General features: G+C 44.9%; 1 protein-coding gene across 4 annotated transcripts in view; it reads left to right on the forward strand.

The window, feature by feature from the left end:
• Nucleotides 1-27,863, forward strand: part of LOC132393580 (1-acyl-sn-glycerol-3-phosphate acyltransferase gamma-like) — a 69,524-nt gene that overhangs the window by 31,249 nt on the left and 10,412 nt on the right. For all 4 annotated transcript variants that reach the window (XM_059969019.1, XM_059969016.1, XM_059969017.1 and 1 more), the window contains exons 2-7: nucleotides 5,400-5,623; nucleotides 7,656-7,825; nucleotides 9,459-9,620; nucleotides 10,816-10,969; nucleotides 14,031-14,133; nucleotides 26,918-26,993. In XM_059969019.1, the coding sequence (XP_059825002.1) occupies nucleotides 5,446-5,623; nucleotides 7,656-7,825; nucleotides 9,459-9,620; nucleotides 10,816-10,969; nucleotides 14,031-14,133; nucleotides 26,918-26,993 (843 nt within the window). In that variant the 5' untranslated portion in view covers nucleotides 5,400-5,445. The remainder of the gene's footprint in view (nucleotides 1-5,399; nucleotides 5,624-7,655; nucleotides 7,826-9,458; nucleotides 9,621-10,815; nucleotides 10,970-14,030; nucleotides 14,134-26,917; nucleotides 26,994-27,863) is intronic.

Raw genomic sequence — 27,863 nt, forward strand, 5'->3', positions numbered from 1 at the left:
TGACTGTCCCTGGGAAGGGACATCACTGTAATGCACACTTCACTGTGACAGTTCCCTGGCAGCTGTAGGTGCTCGCGTTCAGGCATTGATTGGAGTCACCATTGCGGCTGCAAGATTATTCTGTGACCCTCTGTGGTCCTACTGCCCTTGGGAGCACTGCAGTGATCCAGACCCACACATCATGAACACCCAACTCCTCGGAATCAGGTTTAATATCACTGACATATGTCGAGACGTGTGTTTTGCGGATTAGTATAGTGTAATGTGTAAAAAAAAGCCATAAATTACAGTAAGATATTTTATATGTAACTTAAATAGTGCAAAAAGAGTAAAAATATGTTCATGAGTTAGTTGATCGTCCATTCAGAAATCTGGTGGTGGAGGGGAAGAAGCTGTTTCTAAAACATTAACTGTGAGATTTCAGATTCCTATACTTCCTTTCTGATGGTAGCAATGAAGAGGGCATGTGCTAGGTGATGGATTTCCTTGATGGAGGTTGCTGCCTTTCACCTTTTGAAGATGCCTCCCCACCATAGAGGACTAGTGGTCCATGATGAAGCTGGCTGACTTTGCAACCCCCTACCCCTCCGTACCAGATGGTGATGTAACCAGTTAGAATGCTCTTTAAAGTACATCTGTAGAAATTTGCAAGCGTCTTTGCTGACATACCAAATCTCCTCAAACTAATGAAATATAACTGCTATTGTACTTTCTGCATAATTATCATTGACACTCAGTCCACGCAGGGCTCTCATTCCCAGTCTCAGTTGCAGAGAGGATGGGGATACGTCCACACAGGGCTCTCATTCCTGGTCCCAGTTGCAGAGAGGATGGGGATACTTACTAATCCAATCTACTACCCCAGCATCCAGATCATTAATGTATATGACAAACAACATTGGACCCAGTACAGATCCCTGAGGCACACCATTAGTTACCAGCCTCCAACCTGACAAACTACTCTCTCGCATCTCCCATCCAGCCACTGTTGAATCTATTCTTCTACTACTTCCATGCAGAACCTTGTCAAAGGCCTTACTGAAGTCCGTATAGACCACATCCACTGCTTTACCCTCGTCAACTTTCCTCGTAACCTTTTCAAAAAATTCATTAAGGTTTGTCAAACATGACCTTCCACGCACAAATCCATGTTGACTGTTCCTAATCAGACCCTATCTATCCAGATAATTATATATACCTTCTCTAAGAATACTTTCCATTAATTTACCCACCACTGACGTCAAACTGACAGGTCTATAATTGCTTGGTTTATTCTTAGAACCCTTTTTAAACAATGGAACCACATGAGCAATACGCCAATCCGCTGGCACCATCCTCGTTTCTAATGACATTTGAAATATTTCTGTCAGAGCCCCTGCTATTTCTACACTAATCTGCCACAAGATCCTAGGGAATATCCTGTCAGGACCCAGAGATTTATCCACTTTTATATTCCTTAAAAGCGCCAGTACTTCCTCCTCTTTAATCGTCATAGTTTCAGGGAGAATGGGGAATACGTCCACACAGGGCTCTCATTCCCAGTCCCAGTTGCAGGGAGAATAGGGAATACGTCCACGTAGGGCTCTCGTTCCCAGTCCCAGTTGCAGGGAGAATAGGGAATACGTCCATACAGGGCTCTCATTCCCAGTCCCAGTTGCAGGGAGAATAGGGAATACGTCCACACAGGGCTCTCATTCCCAGTCCCAGTTGCAGGGAGAATAGGGAGGATTGCTTTGAGCTGCTGTGATCAGGGACATTGGTGATTCAAGGGGAACTTTCCGAACTGAATCGGAAAGGGTGTTTTTCAGGTTTAGAAATTGAGGCTATAGGTTTAATGTGATGGAGAAAAAATTAATATTGTAGTGGATCTACCCCAGATGGCATGAACATTGATTTCTCCTGCTTCTGATATTCAATGTTCCCCCCGCTTCTCTTTTTCATTCCCCGATTTGGTTACCCTCTCACCTTACCTGTCATCACCTCCCTCTGGTGCCCCTCCTCCTTCTTTAGACCCTTTACCTCTTCCACCTATCACCTCCCAGCTTTTCACTTCATCCTTTTCCCCGCCCCACCCACCCACCTTCGCCCTCACCTGCCACCTGCCAGCTTGTACTACTTCCCCTCCCTTTCCAGTTCCGATGAAAGGTCTCAGCCTGAAACATTGACTGTTTATTCCCCTCCATAGATACTGCCTGACCTGCTGAGTTCCTCCAGTATAGAGGAAGGTGGTGAGGCCTCAGTTTGCCTACTGTGCACGGTTATAGGAACGATGTTTTAAACTATAAAGAATGCAGAAAAATATTGACCAGTATGTTTCTGGGACTTGGGGAGCCTGAGCTGCAAGGAGAGGTTGCATAGACTGGCACTTTATTCCATGGGACGTTGGAGATTGAGGGGTGACCTGATAGAGGTGTGTAAGTTCATGAGGGTATAGCCATGGTGCAAGCACATAGTCTTTTTCCCGGGGAGGGATTCTAGAAACAGAAGATGATATGTTATGACCAGAGGTGAGACATTTAATAGGGATATCAGGGGTTACTTCTTCATACAAAGGTGGTGGGTATTTCAGTCTCTTAGGCACGAGTGATTTCTTTTTTAAAAAACAGACTTTGTGGGAGGAAAGGGTTAGATTGATCTTAGAGTGAGTTAAAAGGTTTTGGGCTGAAGTGCCGGTACTGTGCTGTATTGTTCTCTGTTTCAAATGGCAATGTGAGTCCAGCACATAGGTAGTGTAGCTAGCATGATGCTATTACAGCTCGGGGCATTGGAGTTCAGAGTACAATTCCAGTGGCTTCTGTACGGAGTTTATCGTGAACGCATTGGTTTCCTTGGGGTACTCTAGTTCCCTCCCACAGCCCGGGGTTAGTAGGTTAATTGGTCATTGTACTTTGAGGTTAAATAGGTGGGTGAAATGTGGAAGCTGATTTATGGATTCAGTGAGTGGAACAGAGGACATAGATTGCGAGTGAGCACGTTATTATTATTAACGATTTATTAGCAAATGGTGAAACACTAAACCGGGCGTCTGGCTCATCTAATCTACACAAACTGCCATATTCAGCATTCAGTAACCCTTTAAACTTAATGTTAACTCTCCATTAACTCTCCCCAGGATATAAATCTACAAAGCTAAGTGTGCTATTAGCAAGTAAGTGCAAGGAGCCCATCTATGTATGTCTACAATACTCGTCCCCATTGATCATTCAGCATTGGTCACCAATTCAGCTTGAAGTGGGGCCCCTGGAAGTAAAGAGCAAGTCTCCCACATCCCTGAGGCACCCAGCGTCAAAAACTGGTGCCGTGGTGCGTAATGCAACCAATGGGAAAGAGCTGCTACATTCTCCGAACGAGCCTATCATTGACCAACACAGTGGTAGCTGCTATCAATCGGCAGATAAGCCAACCCTTCGCTTCAGTGGGCTGCTGGGCCGCGCAGCTCAATAAGTGGGCTGCTGGGTGCGCTGTGCAGCTCAATAAGTGGGCTGCTGGGCCGTGGAGCTCAATAAGTGGGTTGCTGGGCCGTGGAGCTCAATAAGTGGGCTGCTGGGTGCGCTGTGCAGCTCAATAAGTGGGCTGCTGGGTGCGCTGTGCAGCTCAATAAGTGGGTTGCTGGGCCGTGCAGCTCAATAAGTGGGCTGCTGGGTGCGCTGTGCAGCTCAATAAGTGGGCTGCTGGGCCGTGCAGCGTCCATGCTGGATTTGGGGCTCACCCCGCCCCATTGTTGCTGCTCTCCAGTGTTTGCTCAGTGAAGACAAGCTGAATTGTGTGTGTGCGTTTGCCTGCAGACTGCTGAGGGCTTACACTTGCTGGTAACATCCATGTACCATCAATCTACAAAACATACCACTTGGGGACATGAGCTACAGGTGTGCACCGCTTAACGTCCATTCAGACAGCGTCGGATCACATATCGGAGAATGTAACATAGCGGACATAACCAATCTTGTGTATCGCACTTCTCTTGAGTGGAATAGCGTCACCTCTCTGTTTAATTTTCTTTCGAGAATATTACCGTAAAGTGCATCATGGCTTCCAAATGCAGCGAAACCAGTCCAAGTGATAGCAGCAGCAAGAGGCAAAGAAAAAAAAATTTAAAAGTTTAAACTGAAATAAAAAATTATAGCAACACACACAAAATGCTGGAGGAACACAGCAGGCCAGGCAGCATCTATAGGAAGAAGCACTGTCGACATTTTGGGCCGAAACCCTTTGTCAGTCCTGACCCTTCGTCAGTACACGCATGTGCATGTACATGCATACACACATATACGCATGTGCAGACAACTGCCCGCACAAGGCTTCACAGTCATTGTAGTCTTTCTTGGGGTAAACACACGTATAAAGTAGGCGTCTTTTTGTAAAAGCAAAAATCCTCTTTGGTTAGTGAAAACAGGTACTAATGTAGGTCTTTCGGAACAGCGAGTTGTAAAGCGAACTTTCAAAAAACGGGGGCCACCTGTATGGTGTTCACACAACATCCAAATCACAGAATGTGTCATGGACGTTAAGCGACGCATAGGTGTGTGTGTGTGTGTGTGTGTGTGTGTGTGTGTGGGGTGGGGGGGGGGGCACCTGTACAGGCACCTCAACTGCTTCCTCACCTACTCTCTGTGGAGCCGTGAGTATCCAGTTTTGTTCCGCTCACCGTTTTCACGTTCAGATTTATTCAACTGTATACAGCTAGATGAAGCATCGTTCCTCCAAGATGCACGCACACGCACACGCACACGCACACGCACACACTATGTTTACTGCTATCTTGTATGTGCTGTGTATGCTTGGTACTGTGTTTTGCAGGTGTCCTTGACCCTGGAGGAGCGGTTCTGTTTGGCTGTATTTAGGTGGCAGAGTGGGACATCCCTACCAAAGAATGCATTGCTTCCCTCTGCTAGCCTACAAGTCACACTTGGGCAAGGTGTAGCACTCCGATCAGGGTCCCGTGAAGCCGTGGGAGCAGCCGGTGCAGATCACAGGTCCTTGTTATGTGACCACTGACACCAGGCAAAACTTTCTGCAGAGTATTATATTCTCTGGAGAATATTGTGGCTGGGGTCCACAGTATTGTAGAGACACTGCCCAGAAGAAGGTGAATGGCACACCACTTCTGCAGAAAAATTTGCCAAGAATAATCATGGTCATGGATAAACCATGATCACCCATGTCATATAACACAACAGATAATGTGCTAATAGATTTGTGCATGGTTGACTGATAATTAAACTTTAACTTGAAATAAATAAACCAACATTGAGAGGTGATCCTGGATGGGAGAGTTGAGGAGACCTTTGGCAGGCAGATGAGGCCAGTTCGCTGGGCAGCAGTGAGATGAGTTGGGGTGAAGGGCCTGTGGCTCATTACATTGAGGACAGAGTTTCTGAACTAATGGCTTTGTGTTGCAGGTCGGTTATTCTGAGTGAGGGGCCGTGTAGGCGTTCCTGATTAACCATGAGTGTGATCAACTACCTGAAGACTCACTTCATAGTGCACCTTCTATTGGGATTTGTGTTTGTTGTCAGTGGCTTATGCATCAACTTTATCCAGCTCTGCACTCTGCCCATCTGGTTATTCAGCAAACAACTGTACAGGCACCTCAACTGCTTCCTCGCCTACTCTCTGTGGAGCCGTGAGTATCCGGTATTGTTCCGCTCACCATTTTCACGTTCAGGTTTATTCAACTGTATACAGCTAAATGAAGCATCGTTCCTCCAAGATGCAATACACAGTACATGTATCCCATACACCGCATAAAATAATAACAGTTGATAATAAAATATTCTGTCGATGTACAAGTTGCTATAAAGTGCACATACCATGTATAGTTAAATATCCAACAGTATAATGCTGCTGGTGTTGTCATAGATAATGTGTACTGGGTAGTAGCAGGGTGTTCAGAATCTCACAGCCTGGGGGGGGGATGTAGCTGCTACCCAGACTAACAGGCCTTGTTCTTGTACTGCAATATGTTGTGCCTGATGGTAGGAGATCAAAGAGATTGTGCGATGGATGGGAGGGGTCCTTGACAATGCAGAGGGCTCTGAATGCAGCAACTGTGGTGTATCCTTTGTGATTGTAGCTGTTTGGTTCAGTTGGGAGACATGGGTAGCTGGTCAATCACCTGACGTAAAGCAAACTGAATCTTGTATCACCGCAGTGTCGTGTGTGGGGATGTGCACTCTACAGAGATTTGCTTCCCAGTTAATCCATGTGGGCCTGTCTTGGGCATGTTTGAAGGACATGCAGTTCTTGACAGCAATTTAGACACAGTGAGGGAGAGGCAGGATTGACAGATTCAATAAAACTAAAACGACATGCTGCAGGTTTCCAGAAGTCATAAAGCATCACAGGTAGATAGGACTAGTCAGAATAATAGATGGGCCAAATGGCTTTGTCTGCGTTGCAGTGCTTTATGACTCTACAGCTCAGAGAAAGGCCCTTTGGCCCATTTAGTGCTATTCTGCCTATCCCATCACCCTGCACCCAGACCATATCCCTCCATTCTCCTCCGATCCACATACTTATCTACACTTCCCTTAAATGTTGCAATCAAACCCACTTCCGCTGGCAGCTTGTTCAACACTCACACCCCCATCTGAGTAAAGAAATCCCCCCTCAGGCTCCCTTTAACAGTCTTGATGTAAAAAAACTGCGAAGGCTTGAAGTCCTTTTGCAGGTCAGACAGTTTCTGCAGAGACAGAAACAGTTAATCTCTCATTTCAATGACGTTTCATCAGAACTCCATTTGTCTCTCTGCCAGTGCTGCCTGCCCGACTGAGTGTGCTCGTGCTTTTCTGTTCTGGTTTCCAAAAGTACAAAAGCTTTTGGGAAAGGTCCTGTTGCAATAAATGAGGGGAAGCACCAATGCTCAGGAGCAGAAGAGACTACAGAAAATGGTGGATACAGCCCAGTCCAGTACAGGCAAAGGCCTGAGCACACCTGCCAGGAGTGCTGTCACAAGAAAGCAGTGTCCATCAGGGACCCCCACCATCCAGGCCATGCTCTACCTGCTGCCATTGGGAAGGAGCTACAGGAGCATCAGGACCCACAATATCAGATTCAGGAACAGTTATTACCCCTCAATCATCAGACATTTGAGCCAGTGTGGATAACTTTACTCACCTCAACTCTGAACTGACAGACTCACTTTCAGTAACTCCACATAGAACATAGAAACCTACAGCTCATTACAGACCCTTCGGCCCACAATGTTGTGCCGACCATGTAACCTACTCTAGAAACTCCTAAGCTCCATGTACCAATCTAAGAGGCTCGTAAAAGACCCTATTGTATCCACAATTCATGTTCTCAGTATTCTTTTAAAAATTAAACAATTTGGCGTCTTTTTTGTCAGTCTTTGACAGGAAAAATAAATACAATAGAATTTAAGAAAATAAACATTGCCCACAAGAAAATGGATCTCAGGGTTGTATGTGGTAACATTCATGTACTTTGATAATAAATTTACTTTGAATTTTGTACAAATTCCTTGCCTTTTCCCCATTTTAGGGTGGTCTACTTCTGGAGCCTTGGTATGCAGCAGCTTTCTAGTTCCTCCCCTTGCCCGCGGCTGTGTTGTTTAAAAGTGTGTTTGATGATTTATTCCTGCTGCCGATGCATGTGTTAACCTGCTCCTCTCTGCTTTTTGTCTCTGCCCTTAGAACTGGTCCTGCTGCTAGAATGGTGGTCCGGTACGGAATGCACGCTGTTCACTGACCAGGCCACTGTGGACAAGTTTGGCAAGGAGCATGTCATTGTCATCTTAAATCACAATTATGAAATTGACTTCCTGTGTGGTTGGACCATGTGTGAGAGATACGGCGTTCTGGGGGTCAGTAACACTAACCATTTGTCTCTTTGTCCACAGTTAACTTGGTTTCCCTCCCACCCTGAACTTGTGCCCACTGGCATGGGCTGATGTACTGGTTAGCTTCATTTGTCACGTACGTCAAATCGCACGGAGTGCAATTTGTCATTTTCATCAAATCAAATCAGTGAGGATTAGGCACCACAGTGGCATGGCCACAGCTCACTGACCCTAACTTTGCGTCCTTTGCGCGCGTGGAAGGAATCCAGAGCTTCTGCACAAACCCATGCAGTCATGGGGGAGAGCATGCAGACTTCTGACAGACATTTGCTGGAATTGAACCCCCGTTTGCGAGTGATGTAGTAACATTACACTAATCACTACGCTACCCACCACCCCAAGTACCTCTCTGTACTACTCCCATTTTCCAGGATTTGGTCTGTAGCTGACTATGTCTTGGTTATTCTAGTGCTTCCCTGGATAACTGATGCAAGAGCCTGTGCCTCCACCTTCCCTTCAGGCAACATGCTTCAGCTTCCAGCAACAACCATGCTGATAAAGTTCCTCTTTATCACTCTTAAGACTCATGCCAAACACTTTGGTTTTAGACACCTCTTATTTGGGGGTGGAGGGTGGAAAGGAAGGATTCTACTTGTCTATAACGTAAGAGATTCTGCTGATGCTGGAAATCCAGAGTAACTCTCTGTTGTTGGAACTCAATAGGTCAGGCAGCATCTACAGAAAGGCATAACCAGTTGATGTTTCGGACTGAGGCCCCTCATGTGACTGGAAGGGAAGAGGGGAAATGTCAGAATGAATAGTTGGGGCGGAGGGAGAGGAGAACAAGCTGGCAGGTGATAGGAGAGACCAGGTGAGGGGGAAGGGAGATGGGTGGGGCTGGGGGGATGAAGTGAGAAGTTGGGAGGTGACAGGTGGAAGAGGTAAAGAGCTGAAGAAGGAATTTGATAGTAGAGGACAGTGGACCATGGAAAAAAGGGAAGGAGGGAAGAAAGCAGAGGGAGGTGATGGGCAGCTGAGAGGTGGGGGGGCCAGAATGGGGAATGAAAATAAACAACCATTTGGTGAAGAGGCTTGGCCCGGAAGTCGACTGTTTATTCCCTCTATTGATGCTGCCTGATCTGCTGAGTTCCTACAGAATTTTCTGTGCTTCCCATTGCCTTCCTTGTTTATGGTCACGGTTGCCCTCAGGACATCCGTGTGGTCAGTACCTAGGGTTCGGACAGTTTTGGAATTAGCAGGTGAATGTGATTGAGTGCCCAGAGCAAACGTGAGAAACGTTGGGTTGAAGGAAAACATTGCTCACTGCCCCTGTGGCTGTGAGTAAGTTCAAAATTCAAAATTGTTTAATGTCATTTCCAGTGCACAAGTATAAAGGAGAATGAATTAATTGTTGCTTTGGATCTGATGCAACTCAAAAAAACATGATAAGATAAAGAATACAAAAATAATAAAACACACAAATATAAATACACAAGATAACTTATATACATTGTATGTCCACAACGTGATGGTAGTTGATTACACTTAGATGGGGAGTGTTGGATTGGCCTGGTGATGTTGGAGTGTTGGTGGGAAGATTGGTGATAAGGGACAAATGTGTGCTTCACTCATATTTTCCTTCCTTCTCCATGCTTAGAGTTCCAAAGTTTTGGCCAAACAGGAGCTACTGTACGTCCCTCTGATCGGATGGACGTGGTACTTCCTGGAGATAGTTTTCTGTAAGCGCCGCTGGGATGAGGACCGAGACACCGTCACGAGTGGGCTTCAGGCACTGCGGGACTACCCACAGTACATGTGGGTGAGTACATCTGGTAAAGATCTGCCCAAGGGGGAGCAGGGAAAGATCGGGAATGGCCAAGATCCTGAGAGGCTCCAGAAATGCCAGCGGCTTTTTGTACTAGAAACTCGGGCACAGACTAGTCTGAATACAGGCTGGAATGGAGTTTGACTCTCATTGTACAGAACTAAATTCATTTATTTCTCACATCAGACAGGGGAGTAGAATTAGATCATTCAGCTCATCAAATCTGCCATATTTGCTGACCCAGGGTTCCGGCCATTGGGCCTCAACATCTGGACTTCATGTTGGACCTTCGTTGCTATGCTGATCTTTTACCTTACTATGAAATGAAGTTTGGATCGGTACGTGGATGGGAAGGGTATGGAGGGCTCTGGACAGAGCGCAGGTTGATGGGGCTAAGCAGAATTAATAGTTCAGCACAGGCTGCAGGGCCTGTTTCTGTTCTCTATGACTCCATTACTGTAAGATCAATCTAGCCTTTCCCTCCCACGTAGCCCTCCATTTTTCTAACGTACAGGCCCTATAGCACCGTATAAGAAGTATTCACAAGGAAAATATCTTAAAGACATTTTAACGCTGTCCCATAAGGCAGGTCAAGCAAGCCTGTAGCAGGTTGAGGCCACCCTTTCAGTGGAGAGAAGGCAGAAGAGATTCACCAGTGTTTGCTGGATTGGAACACTTTAGTTATAGCGAGAGATTGGATAGGATGAAACTGTTTATCGTGGAGTGAAGGAGGCTGAGAAGTGACCTGATAGAAGGTGGTTTGATTATGATAAGTAGATAGAGATTGGATGAAAGTATGGTAGTAAAAGGTCATATTTTTATTTATTTATTTGAAACAGAGTGTGGGAGGTGTGCTGGTGGAGACAGATACATGATGGACATTTGAGAGACTTTTAGGCACATGGATGATAGGAAAGTGGAGGGTAAGGTTATTCTCAAACTAGAATCACAGAGCACTGCAGCATAGAATCAGACCTTTCAGCCCACCCAGTCCATGTTAAGTATTCTGCCTAGTCCCATCAACCTGCACCTGGACCATAGCCTTCCCATCCACGTACCTGTCCTAGCTTCTCTTGATAGAGGTTTCAGAGGTTGGCACGATATCGTGAGCCAAAGGGCCTGTACTGTGCTGTAATGTTCTACATTGTTTAGATACTAGGTTCTTGACCCATGTGCTTTCCCCTTTCAGTTCCTGCTGTACTGTGAGGGCACTCGGTTTACCGAGAAGAAACATCGGATCAGTATGGAGGTGGCTGAGTCAAAGGGCTTGCCGAAGTTGAAGCATCACTTGTTACCCAGGACCAAAGGGTTCACCACCACAGTGGAGTATCTCAGGGGAACCGGTGAGCTGGAGGTCTCGCACAGTGGGCAATTGCTTTTCCCTATCATCCACTCTGTCCTCTCCCTCGTGTCGGTCCCCTCGCTCGGTTACACATCTAACCGGTGACCAGGTTGCTCACATACATTGATCCCTCTAACTTCTGATCGTTTCTCCCCCTTCCTTCCTTTTTCCAGTCCCCATTCTTGTTCCCTTAAGACCCCAAACTTGTCCAGTGCTGGACTGTGCTATGGTCTCAACTTTGGCTTTGTGAAGTGTTTCAAGGATCAACGTCAGCCCAGTGCATCACTGCTACCAGTTTATCCACCATCAAGGACATGAGTATGTATAGAAAGGTGCTGGAAAAGGGTCATATGCAATGCCTATAAAAAATATTCAACACCCCACAGAAGTTTTCATGTTTTATTACTTTACAGCATCGAATCACAGTGATTTTTCTGACACTGATCAACAGAAAAAGACTCCTTTGTGTCAAAGTGAAAACAGATCTCTACAAAGTGACCTCAATTAATTACAAATATAAAACACATAATAGATGATTGCATAAGTATTCATCCCCTTCAAGTCAGTAGTTAATAGAGGCACTTTTGGCAGCAATTACAGCCTTGAGTCTGTGTGGATACATCTCTTACCAGCTTTGCACTTCTGAAAACTGCAATTTTTCCCCATTCTTCTTTACACTTGGCCACTCCAGGACATTAACTTTGTTGTTTTTAAGCCATTCCTGTGTAGCTTTGGCTTTGTGCTTGGGGTCATTGTCTTGCTGGAAGACAGATCTTCTTTCAAGTTGCAATTCTCTACAGACTACATCAGAGCTTTCTCCCTGTATTTTGCTGCATTCATTTTACCCTGTACCTTCACAAGCATCCCAGGGCCTGCTGCAGTGAAGCATTCCCACAGCACGATGCAGCCACCACCATGCTTCATAGTAGGGATGGTGTGTTTTTGATGACGTGTTTAGTTTGATGGCCAAAAATGTTGGTTTCACCAGACTATAAAACCTTCCATCTGACCTCAGCATCTCCCACGTGCCTTCTGGCAAACTCCAGCAGAGATTTTCAATAGTGGCTTTCTCTTTGCCACTCTCCATAAAGCTGCAACTGGTGAAACACTCAAGCAATAGTTGTTGTATGTGCAGTCTCTCCCATCTCAGCCACTGAAGCTTGTAACTCCTCCAGAGCTGTCATAGGTCTCCTGTTGGCCTCCCTGACTAGTCCCATTCTTGCACGGTCACTCAGTTTTTGAGGATGGATTGTTCTAGGCAGATTTACAGCTGTGCCATATTCTTTCCATTTCTTGATGATTGACTCCAAGATATTCAGTAACTTGGATCCATCTCCTGACGTGCTTTTCAATAACCTTTTCACAGAATTGCTTGGAGTGTTCTTTTGTCTTCATGGTGTAGTTTTTGCCAGGATACTGACTCACCGGCAGTTGGACCTTACAGATACAGGTGTATTTTTACTACAATCAATTGAAACACCTTGAATGCACACTGGTCTCCCAAAAAACAGATCTCCATTTAACTAATTAGGTGACATCTAAAACCAGTTGGCTGCACAGTGATGATTTGGTGTGTCTTGTTAATGGAGGGTGATTACTTGTACTATCAATTATTTTGTGTTTCACATTTGTAATTAATTTAGATACTTTGAAATCTGTTTTCCTTCTGACACGGGAGTTTTCTTTTGTTGATCAGTGTCAAAAAAGCCAAATTACATCCACTGTGATCCAAAGGGGGGAGGTGAATACTTTTTATGGGCACTGTGTATATAAGTAGTATATAGCAATCCTGAATGACAGTAACATGAGGAAGACAGAATATGAGAAGCTGGAGAAATACCAGGGCTTGAAAGAGCAGATAAAGGATGTGGAAGGTTAAAGCCAGAGTAATCCCAGTGGTGTTAGGAGCACTTGAGGCTGTGACACCTGGACTGGGAAAATGGCTCCAACAAATCCTGGGAATAACATCTGAGATCTCGGTCCAGAAAAGCGCCAAAACCTTAAGCTCCAAGGTCTCCAGTAGAGGACTCGAGATCAAGGGGAAAAGTGCACATACACACCACCCATAAAGAATTGTATATACGCCTTTTATCTCCATCTGAAATTCTGCCAACGATAGTTCTGTCGTCAGCAAATCTATAGGTGACATCTGAGCTGCTGCCTGCCACACAGTTATTACTGTTGAAAGAGTAGAGTAGAGGGCTAAGCACACATTCTTGAGGTGCGCCAGTGTTGATCATCAGTGAGGTGGAGATGTTGTTTCTGTTCTACACAGATTCTGATTTTCTGGTGAGGGATCCTGTTGCAGAGAGTGGTGCAGAGGCCCAGGTTTTGGAGCTTTTCAATCAGAACTGTAGGAATGATTGTGCTAGATACTGAGCTGTAGTCAATGAACATCTCCTTTGAACCTACCCCTCCACTGTCACCTTGAATGCCCACTGCTATTACATGTTTTTAACTCTATTCTATTGATGTTTTAGGGCAAGACCCTTCATCAGGATAACTCAGTCCAGGCGGAGAGTCTCGGCACAAAACATCGACTATTTATTCCTCTCAATGAACACTGCCTGACTTCATTTCCCCCCCACCCCCACTCCCACTCCCATCTATCTTTTCCCTTCCCTTGTCTCACAATCGAGAAAATTTGCAGATGCTGGAAATCCAAGCAACACACAAAAAATCTGGAGGAGCTCAGCAGGCCAGTCAGCATCTATGGAAAAAAGTACAGTTGATGTTTTGAGCCGAAACCCTGCCTAACTTGCTGAGTTCTTCCAGCATTTTATGTGTGTTCATCTGAATTTCCAGCATCTGCAGAATCTCTTGATCGTATTCTAACTATGCCTCTCATATTCTAAGCCTCCCTATCAGGACTCCCCTCAGCCTCATTGCTCCAGAGAAAGCCATCCTCATTTGTCCATCTTCAGTCATGTTTGAGATCTTTCCCTGAGGTATCCCCAGACCTGGCCTTGAATTTTCATAGCCAAAACCTTCATTCGCTCTGATGCAGTCCTGGTACCAGTGTACCCAGTATTTCACTGTCACCCTCCTGCTCTGACTTTCAGTTACTGCTGTGTATGACGTGACGTTAAACTTCCGAGACAGGGAGAATCCAACACTACTTGGGATACTGCATGGGAAGCAGTACCACGCAGACATGTGTGTCAGGTAAGTGACAGACATCGGGTGACTTTGTCACATTTCCGTTAGTCGTTCAGCAGGCCGCCAGCGAGGAGAGTGTCTTACACAGACTGCTGTGCTCTAGAATGTTCCACTTGGCATGGTGGTGGGTGCTGATTCAATAAAAAACTTTTCAAGGGAAGAATAAAGGAAATCTGAAAGGGTTGAAATGTGCATGCTGTGGGCAGAAATTGCAGTATGGGTTCATTTAAAAACCGATTCACAGTTACACAGCTCAGACCATCAGAACAGGAGCAGAGTTAGGCCATCTGCTCCACCCACCATTCCATCATGGCTGATTTATTATCCCTCTCAACCCCATTCTCTTGCCATCTCTGCATAACCTTTTAAGCCCTGACTAGTCAGAAACCTATCAACCTTTTCCTTTAAGTATACTCGATCACTTGGCCTTCACAGATGAGTTCCACATGTTCACCATCCTCTGGCTAAAGAAATTCCTCCTCACCTTAGTTCTAAATAGAGATCCCTCCATTCTGAGGCCGTACTCTCTGGTCCCAGGACGCCCCCTCCACATCCTCTCCACTTCCACTCTTTCGAGGCCTTTCAATATTCAATAGGTGTTTCAATGAGATCCACCCTCATTCTTCTAAACTCCAGTGAGTACAGGCACAGAACCATTAAATGCTCCTCAAATTCCCCAGATAGCCTGATGCCAAAGCCTCCTTGGTGGATACTCTGGAGGATCACAAAGACTTGGCCTCCACAGCTGCCTGTGGCAAAGAGTTCCACAGATTCGCCATTCTCAGACTAAACTAATTCCTGCTCATCTCAGTTCTAAAAGGATGCCGGTCTACTCTGAGGCTGGGTCCTCTGGTCTTAGACTCCCCCACCATAGGACACATCCTCTCCTCATCTAGTCCTTTCTCTATCAAGGCAATTCACCATACGATGGGGTTCAATGGAGTCACCTCTCATTCTTCTGAAATCTGGTGAATACAGGCCCAGAGCCACCAAACACTCTTCATATGATAAGCCATTCGATCCTGGAATCATTTTCTTGAACCTCCTTTGAATCCTCTCCAGTTTCTGCACATCTTTTCTAAGATAGGGGACCCAGAACTGCTCAAAATACTACAAGTGAGGCTTCACCAGTGTTTTATTAAGTTTCAACATTACATCCTTGCTTTTATATTCTAGTCCTCTTGAAATTAATGCCAACTTTGCATTTGCCTTCCTCACCACAGACCCAACCTGCAAGTTAACTTTTGGAAAATCCTGCACACGGATTCCTAAGTCCTTTTGCACCTCCGGTCTTTCAATTTTCTCCTGTTTAAGAACTAATTAGTGATTCCATTTAGTAGATAGAACTGAGAGCATTACAGCACAGTACAGGCTGTTGTGCTGACCTTTTAACCTCCTCTAAGATCAATAACCCTTCCCTCCTACTTAGCCCTTCATTTTTCTATCATCCATGTGCCTACCTAAGAGGTTCTTAAATGTCCATAGAAACGTGCGTTCCATCCACCCACTCACCATGCTATGTAATAAAAATAATTATCTCTGATATCCCCTCTAAACTTTCTGCCAATCATCTTAAAATAATGCCCTCTCATATTAGCCATTTCCACCCTGGGGAAGAGACTCTACCTACACTTCTATCAAGAGAAAACTCCTAACTCGCTCATAAGACATGCTGCTATAATGAAGTGAACACTATACTCCCAAGTGTGGTCTAACCAGGGTTTTGTAGAGTTGCAGCATGATCTTGCAGTTCTTCAAACCAATCCCCTGATTAATGAAGTCCAATACACGATGCACTGTAACTTACCCATCAACTTGTGCTGCAGCTTTGAGGGATCCCAGGGAGTGGAACTGTTCTAGCCCATCTAGCCCATATCTCTCTAAATCAGGGAGATCATCAATCTCTTTTTATGTCAAGGACCCCAGGTTGTGAACCCTTTCTCATTCATGTACCTGTCCAAGTGTGCTTTAAATCTTGTTAATATTCCCACCTCAGCCACTTCCTCTAGCCTCTCATTTCACATATGTGTGGAAACAAAATGCCCCTAGCCTCCCATTACATCTCTCATGAGCAAAAAAAAACTGATAACCACCCACCCCAGACATTTTCTCTTCTTCCCACTTCTCTTTCTCCCCCCCCACCCCCCAAACAAATCAGGCAGACAATACCAAAGCTTAAAAGCACTTGGCTCAGGATCAGCTTCAAACCCACTTATTAAGCTTGAATGGTTGCCTGAGGTGGTGAGGCGGGCTGTCGTTTTGGACATTGAGGGGCACTGTTACCAGACTATTGAATGTTTACTGGGCTCGTTGAGTGGGACTGTTACCAGACTATTGAATGTTTACTGGGCTCGTTGAGTGGGACTGTTACCAGACTATTGAATGGTTACTGGGCTCGTTGAGTGGGACTGTTACCAGACTATTGAATGTTTACTGGGCTCGTTGAGTGGGACTGTTACCAGACTATTGAATGTTTACTGGGCTCGTTGAGTGGGACTGTTACCAGACTATTGAATGTTTACTGGGCTCGTTGAGTGGGACTGTTACCAGACTATTGAATGTTTACTGGGCTCGTTGAGGGGGACTGTTACCAGACTATTGAATGGTTACTGGGCTCGTTGAGGGGGACTGTTACCAGACTATTGAATGGTTACTGGGCTCGTTGAGTGGGACTGTTACCAGACTATTGAATGTTTACTGGGCTCGTTGAGGGGGACTGTTACCAGACTATTGAATGGTTACTGGGCTCGTTGAGTTGGACAGTTGTCATGGATGTTGAGACTATTATCAGGCTATTGAATGGTTGCCTGGTACGTTGAGGTGGACAGTTGACCTTTCATCCGACCTCATTACCTTGCATTTTATTGTCTACCTGCATTGCACTTTCTACGTAACTAACCGTCTTGCACTTTCCCTTGACCCACCTCAATGTGCTGTGTAATGGAATTCTGTATGGATAGTATGTAAAATAAAACTTTTTATCTTACTTATTTCAAGACACCACATGGTAATAGGCTCTTCTGATCTAACAAGCCCATGCCACCCATTTACACGTGAACAATTAATCTAGTAACTAGTACGCCTTTGGACTATGAGTGGAAACGAGAGACCCCGGAGGAAACCCACATGGTCATAGGGAGAGTGTGCAAACTCTTTACAGACAGTGGTGGGAATTGAACTCTGCTCGCTGTGTACCGAATCAAGTGGCCACTGAGTGTACGTTGAAATATTCAGTGAAGTGCATTGTTTGTGTCAACTGCCAACACAATCCGAAGATGTGCTGGGGACATCCTACATTTTTAAATCAGAGCAAGTGGCTGAGAGTGAAGGGGTAAGGAATCTCGGAGAGAAGCCTTCTTTTTTTACGCTGCTCGGGGGATAAAAGGCTAGACTGCATAGGCACATGACGTAGAGCACCAAAAGTTTAAAAAGGTGACCACCATATTCAGCGGGCAGCAGAGTGAGAGGGAACAGAGTGGGACGGCTTTGGCTCAACAGGCTTCGGCGTGAACAGGCAGAGGCGAGGGTAGGTTCTGATAAGTTTTGTTTTGTTTGTTTAGAGTAGAGAGAATGGCAGGCAGGATGTGGAAAGTCAAGGAGACCTCCGGTGTCCCTGACAACGACACCTGCAAGAAGAGCATCCAGCTGCAGCTCCTAACAAACCACGTTAGGGAACTGAAGCAGGAGCTGGATGACCTCCGGATCATTCGGGAGAATGAGGAGTTTATAGATAGTAGTTTCAGGGAGGTTGTTACGTCAAAGGAGCAGTGCACAGGTAATTGGGTTACTGTCAGGCGAGGGAAGGAGAAAGGGCAGGCAGAGCAGGGCTTCCCTGTGGCCATTCCCCTCAACAACAAGTACACCACTTTGGATACTGTTGGGGAGAGGGGTTAGTTACCTGGGACAAGCTGTGGCAGCCGGATCTCTAGCACTGAGTCTGGTTCTGCAGTGTGGAAGGGAGGGTGAAAGAAGGGGAGAGCGGTAGTGATAGGGGACTCCATAGTTAGAGGTACAGACAGGAGGTTCTGTGGTCGTGACAAAGACTCCCGGATGGTTTGTTGCCTCCTGGGTGCCAGAGTCAGGGATGTCTCTGATCGTGTGCACAACATTCTGAAGTGGGAGGGTGATCAGCCGGATGTCATGGTACACATTGGTACCAATGACGTAGGAAGAAAGAGTGAGGAGGTCCTGAAGAGTGAGTACAGAGAGCTTGATAGGAAGTTAAAAAGCAGGACCTCAAGGGTGGTAATCTCAGGATTGCTACCTGTTACACATGCCAGTGAGGGTAAGAGTAGGATGCTCTGGCAGATGAACTGGTGTAGGGGGCAGGGTTTCAGATTTCTAGATCATTGGGACCTCTTCTGGGGCAGGTGGGACCTGTACAAGAGAGACGGGTTACACCTGAACTACAAGGGGACCAATATACTTGCAGGGAGGTTTGCTAATGTTATTGGGGAGGGTTTAAATTAGATTTGCAGGGGGTGGGAACCAGAGTGCCAGAGTAGATAGTGGAGTGGGGGTAAAAATAAATGATGTTAACAGTTCATGCAAAGTCACAAATAGAAGGATTGTGAGTGGTGGTAATAATCTTCTGAGGTGTGTCTATTTCAATGCGAGGAGTATTGTGGGGAAGGCTGACAAGCTGAGGGTGTGGATTGACACATCATAGCCATTACTGAAACTTGGCTACAGGAGGGGCAGGACTGGCAGCTCAATGATCCAGACGTGATAGAGGCAGAGGGATGAAGAGTGGGGGGTAGCTTTGTTAGTCAGGGAAGATGTTACCTCAGTGCTTCGGCAGGACAGATTAGAGGCTTGTCTACCGAGGCCATACGGGTGGAGCTGAGAAACAGGAAAGCTATGACCACATTAATGGGTTGTATTATAGACTACCCAATAGTCAGCGAGAATTGGAGGAACAAATCTGCAGAGAGATAGCAGACAACCACAGGAAACATAAAATTGTGATAGTAAAAAAAAAAGTGGGCTGTTTATAATATCTCACAAAAATAAGTATTCATCAATGCCGTCACTTCCGGTCCTCTCAAAATACATAAGCTAAAAGCTGGGAAATCAAATGTACTTGGCAAAGGGTCATATTACATCATATGAAAATGTTGAATAAATGGTCTCCATAACTTTTCAAATTTAATAGAAGTCTCAAAAGTACCACTTCTAATTTTTTCTAAATTTAAACATAACATAGTTTGAGAGAACCAATTAAATACAGTGGGAGGATCAATTTCTTTCCAATTCAACAATATAGATCTTCTAGCCATCAGAGTTAGAAATGCAATCATTCGACGGGCTGAAGAAGATAAATGCTGTGAATCTAACATTGGTAAACCAAAAATTGCGGTAATAGGATGAGGTTGTAAATCAATATTCAAAACCGCAGAAATAATATCAAAAATATCTTTCCAATATTTCTCCAAAAATGAACACGACCAAAACATGTGAGTTAAAGACGCAATTTCAGAATGACATCTATCACAAATAGGACATATATGAGAGTAAAAACTTTTTTTCTTTTTTTTTTCCTTCTCTTTTGTTTTTTTTTCTTTTATATTACTTATTAGTTATAGTTATTAGATTAGATTAGTTAGTTCTGCATTATATAAATTTTTTTTTTGTTTTTTTTTTCTTTCTTTTTTCTGTTTTTTTTATATTATACATTATGAAATATTTAGATTTACTATGTCCATACATATATCTTATGGCTTATGTCTTGGTAAACTCATTTATATTGTAACTATTATGTATGGTTTTTTTTCATATGTAATGGAATGTGTATGTTGGTAATTTCTTTATCAATATATCATCTGTATTCTGTCCATATTACTAATATTAATAAAAAGATTTAGAAAGAAAAGAAAATTGTGATAGTAGGGGATTTTAATTTTCCACGTATTGATCGGGACTCCCATACTGTTAAAAGTCTAGACGGGTTAGAGTTTGTAAAAGTGTTCAGGAAAGTTTTCTAAATCAATATATAGAGGTACCAACTAAAGAGAATGCAATATTAGATCTCCTATTAGGAAATGAGTTAGGACAGGTGACAGAAGTGTTTGTAGGGAAACACTTTGGTTCCAGTGATCATAACACCATTAGTTTCAACTTGATCATAGATCTGGTCCTCGGGTTGAGGTTCTAAACTGGAAAAAGGCCAAATTTGAAGAAATGTGAAAAAGGATCTAAAAAGCGTGGATTGGGACAGGTTGTTCTCTGGCAAGGATGTGATTGGTAAGTGGGAAGCCTTCAAAGGAGAAATTTTGAGAGTGCAGAGTTTGTATGTTCCTGTCAGGATTAAAGGCAAAGTGAATAAGAATAAGGAACCTTGGTTCTCTAGGGATATTGGAACTCTGATAAAGAAGAAGAGAGAGGTGTATGACATGTATAGACAACAGGGAGCAAATAAGTGCTTGAGGAGTATAAAAAGTGTAAAAAAATACTTAAGAAAGAATCAGGAGGGCTAAAAGAAGTCATGAGGTAACTTTGGCAGTCAAGGTGAAGGATAATCCAAAGAGCTTCTACAGGTATATTAAGAGCAAAAGGATAGTAAGGGATAAAATTGGTCCTCTTGAAGATCAGAGTGGTCGGCTATGTATGGAACCAAAAGAAATGGGAGAGATATTAAATGGGTTTTTTGCATCTGTATTTACTAAGGAAACTGGCATGGAGTCAGTGGAAATAAGGCAAACAAGTAGTGAGGTCATGGAACCTATACAGATTGAAGAGGAGGAGGTGCTTGCTATCTTGAGGCAAATCAAAGTAGATAAATCCCCAGGATGTGACAGGGTATTCCCTCGGATCTTTAAGGAAACGAGTGTTGAAATTGCAGGGGCTCTGGCAGATATATTTAAAATGTCGGTATCCACGGGTCAGGAACCAGAGGACTGGAGGATAGCTCATGTTGTTCTGTTGTTTAAAAAAGGCTCTAAAAGTAATCTGGGAAATTATAGGCCAGTAAATTTAATGTCAGTAGTAGGTAAATTATTGGAAGGAGTTCTAGGAGATAGGACCTACAAGTATTTAGATAGACTGGGACTTATTAGGGAGAGTCAACATGGCTTTGTGCGTGATAGGCCATGTTTAACAAATCTATTAGAGTTTTTCGAGGAGGTTACCAGGAAAGTGGATGAAGGGAAGGCAGTGGATGTTGTCTACATGGACTTCAGTAAAGCCTTTGACAAGGTCCCGCATGGGAGGTTAGTTAGGAAGATTCAGTCACTAGGTATACATGGTGAGGTAGTAAATTGGATTAGACATTGGCTCAATGGGAGAAGCCAGAGAGTGGTAGTGGAGGATTGCTTCTCTGAGTGGAGGCCTGTGACTAGTGGTGCACCACAGGGTTCGGTGCTGGGTCCATTGTTATTTGTATCTATATCAGTGATCTGGATGATAATGTGGTAAATTGGATCAGCAAATTTGCTGATGATACAAAGATTGGAGGTGTAGTGGACAGTGAGGAAGGCTTTCAAAGCTTGCAGAGGAATTTGGATCAGCTGGAAAAATGGGCTGACAAATGGCAGATGGAGTTTAATGCAGACAAGTGTGAGGTATTGCACTTTGGAAGGACAAACTAAGGTAGAACATACAAGGTAAATGATAGGGCACTGAGGAATGCAGTGGAACAGAGGGATCTGGGAATACAGATACATAATTCCCTAAAAGTGGCATCACAGGTAGATAGGGTCGTAAAGAGAGCTTTTGGTACATTGGCCTCATAAATCAAAGTATTGAGTATAAGAGTTGGAATGTAATGGTGAGGTTGTATAAGGCATTGGTGAGGCCGAATTTGGAGTATTGTGTGCAGTTTTGGTCACTGAATTACAAGGAAGGATATTAATAAGGTTGAAAGATTGCAGAGAAGGTTTACAAGGATATTGCCAGTCCTTGCAAAACTGAGTTACAGAGAAAGGTTGAATAGGTTAGGACTTTATTCCCTGGAGCATAGGAGAATGAGGGGAGATTTGATAGAGGTATATAAAATTATGATGGGTATGGATAGAGTGAATGCAAACGGGCTTTCTCCACTGAGACCAGGGGAGTAAAAAAACCAGAGGACATGGGTTAAGGGTGAAGGGGAAAAGTTTAAAGGGAACATTGGGGGGTCTTCTTCGCACAGAGTGGTGGGAGTGTGGAATGAGCACCAGATGAAGTGGTGAATGCGGGCTCACTTTTAACATTTAAGAAAAACTTGGACAGGTACATGGATGAGAGGTGTATGGAGGGATATGGGCCAGGTGTAGGTCAGTGGGACGAGGCAGAAAAATGGTTAGGCACAGCCAAGAAGGGCCAAAAGGCCTGTTTCTGTGCTGTCATGTTCTATTGTTCTAAGTGTCACCATGCTTCTGACACCAACATAGCATGCCCACTACTCACTAACCCTAATATGTATGTCTGTGGACTGTGTGAGGAAACCAGAGCAACAGACAGGAGGTAGGCAAATGGGTGACAGTCAGGAGAGAGCAGAGCACCCCTGTGGCCATTCCCATCAAAAATAAATATACCATTTTGGATACTGTTCGTGGGGAACAGGAACAAGCTGCAGTGGTCCTGTCTCTGGCACTGAGGTTGGACCCTTGACTAGGAAGGGGAGGAGGGAAGAGAAGAGAGTGGTATTGATAGGGGATTCTACAGTCAGGGGGGCGGATAGGGGATTTTGTGGGGTAGATCGGGAGTCTCGGATGGTATGTTGCTTCCCTGGTGCTGGGGTCTGAAACATCTCAGATCGGGTGCAGGTTATTCTTGAGAGGGAGGGCAAGAATCCAGATGTTGTGGTCCATGTAGGGACCAATGACATGGGTAGGATGAGTGAGGGGGTCTTGCGTAGGGAGTTCAGGGAGTTAGGTGCGAAGCTGAAGAGCAGGACCTCCAGGGTAACAATCTCAGGATTGCTACCTGTGCCACGTGCGAGTGATGCAAGGAACAGAAGGATTATAAAGATTAATACGTGACTGAGAGGATGGTGCAGGAGGGAGGGCTTCAGGTTTGTAGATAATTGGGCTTTGTTCCAGGGAAGGTGGGATCTGTTCCGAAGGGACGGTTTATACCTGAACTGGAGCGGTACTAACATTCATGCAGGGAAGTTTGCTAGTGCTTCTTGAGGGGGTTTAAACTAAATTTGCAGGGGGCAGGGATCCAGAATATGAGGGAGGATAGCGAGAGGAAGAATAAAGGACAGGTGGGGACTACGCGGTTCTGGAATATTAAGTGTGTAGTAGAGGAAGGTGGGGCGGAACAAGTGATAAGGAGGACACATGTACAGAGGGATGGTCTGATGGAACATAGAGTTAGATGTGTTGAAAGAATAAGTAAATTTAGGAAGGACAACAAAATTCTAGGGGTGTATAGACCGATGGGAGTTCGGGGAGCTGGGTTAAGCACAATAGGCAGTGATTCAAACAGAGAGAGGAGAAGTGGGTTAAAAATTCTATATCTGAATGCACGAAGTGTCAGAAATAAGGCGGATGAGCTTGAAGCTCAGGTGCGAATGGGTAACTGTGATGTTGTTGGGATAACAGAGACATGGCTGCAGGGAGATCAGACCTGGGAAATGAATGTACAAGGGTATACGTGCTATCATAGGGACAGAAATGTGGGCAGAGGGGGTGGGGTGGCCCTGTTGGTGAGGAATGAGATTCAGTCCTTTGCAAGGGGGGACATAGGGTCAGGAGAAGTAGAATCTGTGTGGATAGAACTGAGGAACAGTAAGGGCAAAAGGACCCAAATGGGAGTTGTCTACAGGCCACCAAACAATAGCATGGATATTGGGTGCAAGTTGAATAGGGAGTTAACATTGGCATGTGGCAGAGGTAATGTTGCAGTAGTTATGGGGGATTTCAACATGCAGGTGAACTGGGAGAATCAGGTTGGTGCTGGACCCCAGGATAGGGAGTTTGTAGAGTGCCTACGGGATGCATTCTTGGAACAGCTTGTACGAGAGCCGACCAGGGACAAGACTATTCTGGATTTAGTGTTATGTAATGAACAGGATTTGATAAGCGATCTCGCAGAAAAGGAGCCATTAGGAGGTAGCGATCACAATATGATAAGCTTTTATCTGCAATTTGAGAAGGATAAGGGCAGCTCGGAGGTGTCAGTGTTGCAGACGAACAGGGGAAACTATGGAGCCATGAAGGAGGAGCTGGCCAAAGTTGACTGGACGGATAGCCTAGCAGAAAAGACAGTGGAACAGCAATGGCAGGTATTCTTGGGAATAATGCACAAGGTGCAAAATCAGTTCATCCCCCAGAGAAGGAAGGATTCAAAGAGGGGGAAAGGGGCCACAGTGGTTGACAAAGGAAGTCAGAGATTGCATAGCATTAAAAAAAAGGAAATATGATAGAGCTAAGGTGAGTGGGAGGACAGATGATTGGGAAGTTTTTAAGGAACAACAGAATTTAACTAAAAAGACAATACAGGGAGAAAAAATGAGGTACGAACACAAGCTAGCCAGGAATATAAAAGAAGATAGCAAAAGCTTTTTTAGGTATGTGAAGAGAAAGAAGATAGTTAAGAACAATGTTGGGCCCTTGAAGAATGAATTGGGTGAAATTATTATGGGAAACAGAGAAATGTCAGAAGAATTTAATGAGTACTTTAGATCTGTTTTCACTAAGGAAGACACAAGCAATCTCCCAGATGTATGGATTGGCCAAGGACATAGGGTAACAGAGGAAATGAAACAGATTGACTTTCGGAAGGGAACGGTGTTGAGAAGACTGATGGGACTGAAGGCTGACAAATCCCCAGGTCCAGATGGTCTGTACCCTTGGGTACTAAAGGAGGTGGCCCTGGAAATTGCGGATGCATTGGTAATCATTTTCCAATGTTCCTTAGATTCAGGATCAGTTCCTGAGGATTGGAGAATGGCTAATGTTATCCCACTTTTTAAAAAAGGAGGGAGGGAGAAAACAGAGAACAATCGACCTGTCAGCCTGACATCGGTGGTGGGAAAGATGCTAGAGTCCATTATTAAGGATGAAATAGAGGCATATCTAGATAGCAGTGATAGGATTGGGCCGAGCCAGCATGGATTTACCAAGGGTAAATCATGCTTGACTAATCTGTTGGAGTTTTTCAAGGATGTAACCAGGAAGTTAGACGTGGGAGATCCAGTGGATGTAGTGTACCTCGATTTTCAGAAGGTATTTGATAAGGTCCCAAATAGAAGATTGGTGGGTAAAATCAAAGTTCAGGGCGTCGGGGGGAAGGCATTGACATGGATAGAAAACTGGTTGGCAGATAGAAAGCAAAGGGTAGAGGTGAATGGGTGTTTCTCGGAATGGCAGGTGGTGACCAGTGGGGTGCCACAGGGCTCGGTATTGGGACCACGGCTGTTTACCATTTACATTAACGATTTGGATGAAGGCATAAAAAATAACATCAGCAAATTTGCTGATGATACTAAGCTGGGTGGCAGTGTGACATGTGATGAGGATGTTAGGAGAATTCAGGGTGACTTGGATAGGCTGGGTGAGTGGGCAGATACTTGGCAGATGGCTTTTAATGTGAATAAGTGTGAGGTTATCCACTTTGGGAGTAAGAACAGGAAGGCAGATTATTATCTGAACGGTGTAGAGTTGGGTAAGGGAGAAATACAATGAGATCTAGGAGTCCTTGTTCATCAGTCACTGAAGGTGAATGAGCAAGTGCAGCAGGCAGTGAAGAAGGCTAATGGAATGTTGGCATTTATTACAAAGGGAATTGAGTACAAGAACAAGGAAATCCTCTTGCATTTGTACAGAGCCCTGGTGAGACCACACCTGGAGTATTGTGTACAGTTTTGGTCTCCAGGGTTAAGGAAGGACATCCTGGCTGTAGAGGAAGTGCAGCGTAGATTCACGAGGTTAATTCCTGGGATGTCTGGACTGTCTTACGCAGAGAGGTTAGAGACTGGGCTTGTACACGTTGGAATTAAGGAGATTGAGAGGGGATCTGATTGAAACATATAAGATTATTAAGGGATTGGACAAGATAGAGGAAGGAAATATGTTCCAGATGCTGGGAGAGTCCAGTACCAGAGGGCATGGTTTGATAATAAGGGGTAGGTCATTTAGGACAGAGTTAAGGAAAAACTTCTTCTCCCAGAGAGTTGTGGGGGTCTGGAATGCACTGCCTCAGAAGGTAGTGGAGGCCAATTCTCTGGATGCTTTCAAGAAGAAACTAGATAGGTATCTTATGGATAGGGGAATCAAGGGATATGGGGACAAGGCAGGAACAGGGTATTGATAGTAATTGATCAGCCATGATCTGAAAATGGCGGTGCAGGCTCAAAGGGCCGAATGGTCTACTTCTGCACCTATTGGCTATTGTCTAATAGTCGTAGGGAGACTGTTCAAATGCTGTACAGACAACAGTGGGAGTTGAATAGTGTTGCGCCAACCTCCGTATGCTAACATGCCATCTAGATTACTGGTGATTACTTTTCACTATCTCAGTACGAGTGGTATTACTCCAGACTACTGTCTGACTCTTAAACCTAATTCTGGTCTGCCCTTTCCAGTCTACCTTCTCACCCTCTGCTGGCATCAGAAGTGCAGTGACACTTAAAGTCATCAAAAAATGCAGCACAGAGCATGCCCTTTGACTTACCTAGTCTGTGCTGAAGTGTTAGTCTTACTCGTTCTAACAACCTGCACCCAGACTTCCAGGCTGCCCTCCTCAACGCATCCTCGAACTGGTTGTTAACACAAATGACACGTTTCTCAGTATGTTTTGATGTACATGTGACAAAAGTTTAATTTTCCCTCTTTTAATCTTTTTCTCCCCCTTTGTTGGACAGGCGGTTTCCTCTGGAAGAGATTCCCGAAGACGAGAAGGAGTGTGCTGCGTGGCTGCACAGACTGTACCAGGAAAAGGTAGGACTCGGGCCCCACTCCCAGGAGACACGTGAATGGAACTACCACTGGCATTTGATCTCACCAGTGGCAATCAAAGCAGTTAGTTTCTCTGTGTGTTGTTACTTTCCCCTTTGCCAATCCTTACTTGATGGGGGTAGGATGTGAGTCATCCCCATCCTTGCTGAAGGACAGGAACTGAGCTTCCCTGGGGAAATGGTTGCTTCCCTCATGTTCTCCCCCTGCACCTTCCCCAGCCCGAATACTGGAACCCAGAGGCAAGTGTGGTGATATGTTAGCAGTAGGTGAGAGTGTCATTGCAGGAGTGAGATTGCTGCTGCTCTGTGGGAGTGTATTTGTTGTGTATATTGCTCAATTCTGCAGATGCTGGAAGTCCCGAGCAACACACACAAAATGCTGGAAGAACTCAGCTGGTCAAGCAGCATCTATGGAGGGGAATAAACAGTTGACGTTTTTGGCCAGGACCCTTTAGGATTATAACGAAAGGGTGCAGAAGACAGAATAAGGAGGTGTGGGGGAAGGGGTGGAAAGTTGACAAGACCAGGTGAGGGGGAAAGTGGGAGGGTATAGGCTTCACCTGTTACATGCCAGTTTGTACTCTGCCTTAGACCATAAGACTTAGGAGCATTTAGCCCATCGAGTTTGCTCCGCCATTCCATTGTGGCCAATCCTGGATCCCATTCAAACCCATACACCTACCTTCTCGCCATATCCTTTGATTCCCTGATTATCAACTTCTACCTCAAATATATCCACGGACTTGGTCTCCACTGCAGTCTGTTGCAGAGCATTCCACAGACTCACTACTCTCTGGCCAGAAGATTCCTCCTTACCACTGTTCTGAATGGTTGCCACTCAATTTTGAGGCTG

The sequence above is a fragment of the Hypanus sabinus genome, chromosome 4, assembly GCF_030144855.1.
Source record: "Hypanus sabinus isolate sHypSab1 chromosome 4, sHypSab1.hap1, whole genome shotgun sequence".
NCBI lineage: Eukaryota > Metazoa > Chordata > Chondrichthyes > Myliobatiformes > Dasyatidae > Hypanus > Hypanus sabinus.